The 7,829-nt window shown below is 39.8% G+C and overlaps 1 protein-coding gene across 1 annotated transcript; it reads left to right on the top strand.

Moving 5' to 3' along the window:
• Positions 1 to 825: 825 nt before the first annotated feature.
• Positions 826 to 7,823, top strand: LOC101853678 (chordin; the record flags this gene model as incomplete). Its single annotated transcript, XM_005113424.1, has 7 exons — positions 826 to 931; positions 3,023 to 3,082; positions 3,560 to 3,657; positions 3,908 to 4,001; positions 5,226 to 5,291; positions 6,605 to 6,702; positions 7,739 to 7,823. Coding segments are annotated over 7 exons (607 nt in total), but the record flags the coding sequence as incomplete, so codon positions are not given.
• Between the last annotated feature and the right edge of the window lie 6 nt (positions 7,824 to 7,829).

Raw genomic sequence — 7,829 nt, 5'->3', positions numbered from 1 at the left:
AGCATTATTAAATCCTTGTAAAGTTCACTACAACATAAATGTGGTCCATATGTGTTGGTGCAAAAATGAGCTCATTTCTTACTCACTGCTGATGTGCAGAAATACACTGTGCAGCAGTTTTTCTACTTGGTTAACTTAAAGTGTTATACAAAAGTAGTTGTGGGTGTTTGGCGGGTACTCTGGTGTGGTTTGCTCCCTCTTTCCCATCAAACACCTGTAGCCCTTATCTCTCTTCCTTCTTTTCTTTGTACGTTACTCTCTAGTAACACCTGTAATATTTGGTCATTACTTGACCTAGGTGTGCTGCAAGTGCAATAAAACTCCAAAATGGCAATTCTTGCTCTTGTCAATTCTAATCATTACATCATTATCATCATCATTGCCTTTCTCACCCTGCACCAGGGTATAGGCCATGAACAAACACTGTCCACCTTTTTCTATCCTGGGCTAGCCTCTTGATGCTATTTCATGTCTTCCCACTTTTCAATCATTACGTAGGAATTACATATTTTCACTGTTGTATTAGTTTGTTTTTGTTGCTCATGATGTGACTTTGACTTTGCTTGATTTTATCTCTCCCCCTCCTACCTCCATCACAAAAACCAACATCAATAATAATTACCACAAACCACAATGACACTCACAACAACAATGATAACGACAACCACAACCTCAATGACAACAACAACAACAACAAAAACAACAACCACAACAACAACAACAACAACGCTAAAACACTAACAACAACCACAACACCAACAACCACAATATAAACCACACAACAACAACCGCAACCGCAACAACAACCACAACAATCACCTCCAGCCCGGTGGGAAGACAGAGTGCAACAAGCTCCCGTGTCCAGCCCCAGCGTGCCCTAAGTCCCAGTGGGTGAGGAGTGAAGAGAACCCATGCTGCCTGGTCTGTGGAGGTGAGTTATGGTTTATCTTTGCTGTTGTTGTTGATGTTGTTGTTACTGTTGTTGTTGTTAATGTTATTTTTTTTTCTTTTTGATGTTTCATATTACAGTAATGTTGCTGTAAATGTTGTTTTGTTTTTGTTGTTTCAGTTGTTTTTTTCTTCATCTATTTGTTGTTGTTGCTGTTGTATGTGTGTGTGTGTGTGTGTGTGTGGGAGCCTATCCTTCCGAATTGTTTGGAGCCCCGAAGAGCATGCTCTTTGCCAGGGCCACCGCCTCTCTTGGGTAGCGGGTGAGGCTGTCCAGCCTCCCTGAATCCTTCCCGAAGAGATGCCACCGCCGGACCTCCGTAGCAGGGCGTCTCTGCAGCCAGTGCACCAGATCTTGGGGCTCCTCGCTACACAATGGACAGATTGGGACCGACGTGTTGTCTATTCTATTTTTGTTGGCCGGCAACCCGGAGAAGTTACCAGTCGTGATTTTTGCCAGTAGTGACTGGTCACTACGGGACTTAATTTGCTGTTGTTGTTATTATGTTTTTTTGTTACTGTTGCTGCTGCTTGCTATAACTACTGTTGTTGTTGTGTGGTGTTGTTGTGTTAGTTCTTGTTGTGTTTGTTATTGTTGTGTTTGTTATTGTTTCTACTGCTGTTTTTGTATGTGTTATTGTTGTGTTTGTTATTGTTTCTACTGCTGTTTTTGTATGTGTTATTGTTGTGTTTGTTATTGTTGCTACTGCTGTTTTTGTATGTGTTATTGTTGTGTTTGTTATTGTTACTACTGCTGTTTTTGTATGTGTTATTGTTGTGTTTGTTATTGTTACTACTGCTGTTTTTGTATGTGTTATTGTTGTGTTTGTTATTGTTTCTACTGCTGTTTTTGTATGTGTTATTGTTGTGTTTGTTATTGTTTCTACTGCTGTTTTTGTATGTGTTATTGTTGTGTTTGTCATTGTTTCTACTGCTGTTTTTGTATGTGTTATTGTTGTGTTTGTTATTGTTTCTACTGCTGTTTTTGTATGTGTTATTGTTGTGTTTGTTATTGTTGCTACTTGCTGTTTTTGTATGTGTTATTGTTGTGTTTGTTATTGTTGCTACTGCTGTTTTTGTATGTGTTATATATTGTTGTTGGTGTTGCTGCTGCTACAGTGTGTGGTTGGTGGGTGCTTTGGTGTGGTTTGCTCCTTCTTTCTTATCACACATCTATCATCCTTATCTCCCCTCCTTCTTTTTATGTTTGTTACTCTCTTTTAACACCTCCAATCTTTGGCACTTATTGTATTCAGCCTAATTGTATGGCAAGTGCCGTAAAGCTCTCACTAAAACTAAAGCTGCTGCTGCTGCTTGGTACTGCTGTTGTTACATGTGTTATTCTTGTTTTTGATGTTGTTGTTTTAAAAAAAATTGTTATTGATAGTGTTAGTAGGGGTAGTGGTCTTAATTTATGTTATTGTTGTCACTGAAGATGATTTTTTTTCAAGGGTTTTTTTTTGCTTATGGTGATGGTGGGCATTTGGATGGTGGGATTAACAAGAATGATGCTGGTATTGGCCATTTCTATTGTTGCCTGTATTGTGTCTTTTCCTAATATTGTTGTTGCTGCTGCTGCTGCTTTTGATGCTGTTGTTTGTTCTCAAAAGAAGAAGTGTGAGGGGAAACAATTGATAAACTCTTGACTGTTCCTTCCATATTTGTCCCCCTTCCCCTCTCTCTTTTTGTAATGTCTTTTATATCAATCAATATGCTTTTATTTATACCTTCCCCCCTCCCAAGATGGCTTTTGGGGTAGTAAATAAGCCAACTGCACATCAGAAAGAAGTGCAGTGACTCTTATGGAGGAATGTGGCTCATAAAACATGCTCCGAGGTTTATGTGTACTGCTTCCTTTTCTTGGTGAATCCTGCTTTCTCTTACCTCTAGGCTGATCTGATAAAAAATGATCTTCAAATATTTGATTAGGGACATTGATTAATAGAGAAGTAATATTCTTCTCTATTAATCAATGAATAGATCTGCTTCCTGAAAAAGATATTTTTGCTTGACGACAAAAGAAATAAATAATATAAATAAATGTTTCGGTATACATTTCCTTGTTTCTTTTCAGACCCTCCAACTACTGAAGCACCTGTTGAAGAGCCGCAGAAAGATATCAATATGAATGGAGGTAAGGAAATATTTATATTTTTCTTGTTCTTGCTGTCTGTCTATCTATTTTTGTCTTTTTTCATATGGGAGAGGAGGTTGTTCTGTCCCTTTAAATGTCTTAGAAGATATGGACATTAGAATAGAAAGTACTTGCTTGCTCTTACATATTTTTGGTTGAAAGAGGTGTAAAAAACTGGCAGTTCACACCTCAAAGATCTAAGTTTTATTGTGCAGGTGGTTGGCAGGTGCTCCTGTGTGGATTATGGATTACTTCGTCTTTCGTATCAAACATTTATCGACCTAACATCTCTTCCTTCTTTTCTTCATATGTTACTCTCTATCTTCGGCATTTGTATAGCCTAATTGTATTACTAGTTTTGTGAAATTCTTTTTTAGACTAAACCTTTTGGGGGGTTTTCAAGTGGCGGGAAGGGAAGGGGGAGGGTAAGAATAAACATTGCCAATCTTTACAACTGCTAAAATCTTCTATCCACAGCGTGCAACTTCTTGGGTGAAGTGAAAAGCAATGGTGACAGATGGCATCCAAATATTCACCCCTTTGGCTACATGAAATGTTTTTTCTGTGAATGCAAGGTACATCTCCAACTCTTTGCCTCTATATTGCCCTGCAGCACAATTGTCATTAGGTCCTTTTTATGTTTCAGGCCTGTGGAAAATACCTTTAGTTTATGAGTCTGAGGCCATACCTGCCATGCATAATGAATCCGTAGAACCAATATCATAAAATGGAGCAATACATAGAAATGCTATATTCTGAGTGTGTTTTTTAACTCAAACTCAAACTTAAAGGATGTGCTTATATGATCTATTTATTTTCCTCAAGGATGGAGAGTTCCACTGTGGTCGTCTACAGTGCCCTGTCCTTAGCTGTGTGCGGAGAAGGAAGCGCCCCAATGTTTGCTGTGAGGAGTGTGCAGGTACGGTTCATCGTGTTTGATTCTGTTGCGAGCGTATTGATGAGATGAAAAGGAACCATTATTGTGCAGTCAAAATTATTCAGAGCGGCCACTTATTGTCGAGAAGAAAAGTGGTTCTCTCTCTTTCTTCTGGCGCTGTAGGCGCAATAAATGGTCAGCGATACCGACAGCACGCAGAAACTCAACAGTCGCTCGGGGGAGAAAAGGGGTTGTCTTAGACAGGTGGATAACTTGTGTGATGTGATTATAGTTTAAGAAATGCAATGGGATGACTGTCAGAGCAGGTTTGTCTGTATGAAGTTGTAGATAGACCACTGTCGAATTGTCAAATTTTGTGAGATGCAGACTGAAAGTGTGGGTGGTTGGCGGGTACTCTGCCCGTGTGGTTTGCTCCTTCTTTCCTATCAAACATCTATCGTCCTGATCTCTCCTCCATCTTTTTGTGTTTTTTACTCTCTTGTAACTCCTTTATCTTCGGCACTTATATGACTGCATTGTGTTGCAAGTTCTGTAAAACTCTTACTAAAAGTGAAAAGACTGAAAGTATTTTTTAAAACTGGCTAAATGTCATGTGTCTACAATCATTATTCTTACCACCATCACCACTCCGAATAACATTGCCAATATAAATGCTTCTCCTTTTTACTACTGGCACCTGTGGCATCATGATTAGGGTCCCCTCTGTTGTGTGTTAAAGACGTGAGTTTAATCCCCATGTGGGGCAGTCTGTTTGATCTTTTGACTGGAAGTGGAAGGCTTTATCCCTCACAGTCCAGGCTGTTTCTTACAAGCAAGGTCAAAGCATCCCACCTTTTAAATCATCTCACGTGTTGGATGGGATTAAGGCATAAGACATGTTACTATCAGTAAATAGTCATCACATTCTCTTCATCAGTGGTTGGTTGGCGGGTGCTTTTGTGTGGTTTGCTCCTTCTTTTCTATCAAACATCTATCGCTCAGATCTCTCTTCTTCTCTTTTGTGTTTGTTACTCTCTTCTAACACCTTTCTTTTTTTTTTGTAAGTGTTTTACGGCACTTGCAACTGCATAAGGTCATATTATGAGCGCGCTAACACCTCTAATCTTTAGCTCCTATATGACCTTGTGTTGCAAGTGCTGTAGAACTCTTACTAAAACTGAAACTCTTCTCCTCATCATTCATGTTCACCTTCTTTTGCCTTCCTCCTTTTTATCTTTCATTACATTACATAATTTCCCTTCTCAGCCGACCAACCAGAGGAGCCAAGAGTGAAGAAAAAGAAAGACAAACAAAAAGGTCAAATGTCAAAAGGTGAGCAAAAACCAAAGAGGTTATATTTAATATTTTGTACTAGAGTTCATGACTGTGATATCCCCCACATAAATGAACGGGGGCTGCGTTTGCCCACCTTGGTACGCTGATCCTCAGGGCAAGACATGTGTAGTTCAACAGACAGGTGAGTGCTTTTCGAGACTCGCGTGGAGGTGTCTCGGCGGTCTTAGGAGGAAATCTACAAGCTTGCACTGAAATATGGGGGCAGGGTGGTGTTTGATATACTACAGCCCATGGGGAACAGGGTGGGGGCTCAGATTGTTCATGTAAATGGGGGTGCGCCAGATTTGCCTATGAGGGTAAGAAAGGCCCCATATCTGACACGTGTGACGTCACTGCTGCAAGCTCTAGTATATTAACCTCTTTGGCTAAAACACATGAATGTGGGTGGTTGCATGGGCTCTGGTGTGGTTTCCTCTTTCTTTCTTATCAAACATCTATTGTCCTTATCTCTCCTCCAGATCTTATGTGCATATGAGTCTCTAGTAACATATTTCCATAATCTTCGGCATTTGTTTGACCTGTTTGCGTTGCAAGTGGTGTAAAATTCTTACGAAAACTAAAATTATGAATTTGTAGACTAATGTGTAGTGTGGGATGATATAGGGGAAGACAACGATGTTTACAGTGTGCTGTATGTATACTCATGTAACTTGTTTTGGATGCATTTATTTGTCTTCGTGTGTATGTGCGTGATTATTTGTGTATGTTTGTGTGTGTGTTTGTGTGTGTGTGTGAGGGAGGGAGAGAGAGAGACAGAGACAGACAGAAATAGAGACCAACGAAGAACTTAAAGAGTGGTAAAAATGGAGGTCCAAACTGAGAGAGTAGAAGGAAGGAGGTTGAGGAAAGAAGGAAGAAGGGGGTAGGAAGCAACTGGGCAGAAAACAAGTAGACAGATAGAGAGATGAGGACATTGAGTTAGAGTAGATTGAATCAGGTAAGACAGAAAAATATACAGCATACTCAGGCAGTTTATAAATGAGTCATTCCTTTTTTCCATCATTACGTCTATGTATCTACCTGTCCATCCATCCACTCATCTATTCTTTGTGGATGGATGGATGGTAGGTGCTCTGGTGTGGTTTGCTCCTTTTTAACTGTCAAACATCGATCATCTCTATCTCTCCTTCTCTTTGTATATTACTCTCTAGACCATGCAGTAACACTTCTAACTTTTTTAGCATTTGTATGATCTTATTGTGTTCCAAGTGCCATAAAACTCTTACAAAAATTGAAAAAAAAAATGAAATTACTTTTGCTTTAATCCACCCATCTGTCTGTTCCAACAGATTGCAGCTTTGCTGGAACACCATACAAAAACGGCCAAAGATGGCGGCCTAACTCATCACCAGCTGGAAGTGGAGAATGCGCTGTGTGCAAATGCACGGTAAGCTTTTGTGTTTATAGAACTACAGTGTACCTAGTGGGTTTTATGTGTGTGTGTGTGTGGGGGGGTATATGTGTGTATGTGTGTGTTTGTGTCTGTGTGTGTGTGGGTTTATACGTGTGTGTGTGTATATGTGTGTGTGTCTGTGTGTTTATGTGTAGCTTTAAATTGGTATTCTGCATGAGTGGGTAGTGCAAGGCTTTAACATGATGGCTTGGTGAATACATTTTCAAGTTTCTTTTGGACACCACTATATCATTGCTCGGCGTAGACTTGTGATGACATAGAAAAGTTATGAACCTTCAAGACCAGATTAATGACTTATAATGAGAACAAAGCCCTTAAAAATCTATTGCAGCTGTGTCCTTTAACAGAGTTAACTATTTAGCATAAATTTACTGAATGCAGAGAATATGTATGTGAAGGGTTTGGGGGGGGTTGGGGATGGGTACGCTTACTCAGCCAACTTGGCCAGCACTCACTATCTCAACCCGCCATGTGGGTCGAGTTATTTTTTGGGGACAAAAATGGCAACGTTCCCTACGTTTAGCAAAAAAGTTACCATGGACAATGATAGTAGCCTATTAACAAAGGCAAGAAATAAAAAAGTCAATCTACCCCAGGTCTCCTGCTGACCACACTCACAAATTTAACCGATTCAGCCTGTAGCGCCGCTCTCGCACAGCGGCTGACTGTCTCCTGTGTTTTGACCCAGAGTCACTCAGAGCACCTCTTTTTATATATATTTCTCCCTTTTTTCTCTTATTTTTTCCTTATCACTTACATTTCAACCTTTTTTTTCTGGTGTCATTTGATACTCATTTTTATTCTGAACATCTGTATGCCACACATAGGGTTTTAAAAAGTCAAATATAGATATTTGTTTATTAACTTTTTGTAAGACTATGTATCCATGAGGTCACGAAGCAGCCACAAAATATTTGGTTCCAAGCTAAAATTATCTACAGGCTGACCACACTCTAACTTTAAGCAAAAAGAAACCTACTAATGTGAAGCACCTCATCTATGTTCCCAGGAAGGAAACGTCCAGTGCAGACTCCGATGTCCTCGTGTGTGTAAAGAGGACATGGCCAAAAACCCCTGCTGCAGACATTGTCCAGGTAATA

This window comes from Aplysia californica, unplaced genomic scaffold, assembly GCF_000002075.1.
Source record: "Aplysia californica isolate F4 #8 unplaced genomic scaffold, AplCal3.0 scaffold02331, whole genome shotgun sequence".
Classification (NCBI taxonomy): domain Eukaryota; kingdom Metazoa; phylum Mollusca; class Gastropoda; order Aplysiida; family Aplysiidae; genus Aplysia; species Aplysia californica.
This window is presented reverse-complemented; position numbering and strand designations above follow the sequence as displayed.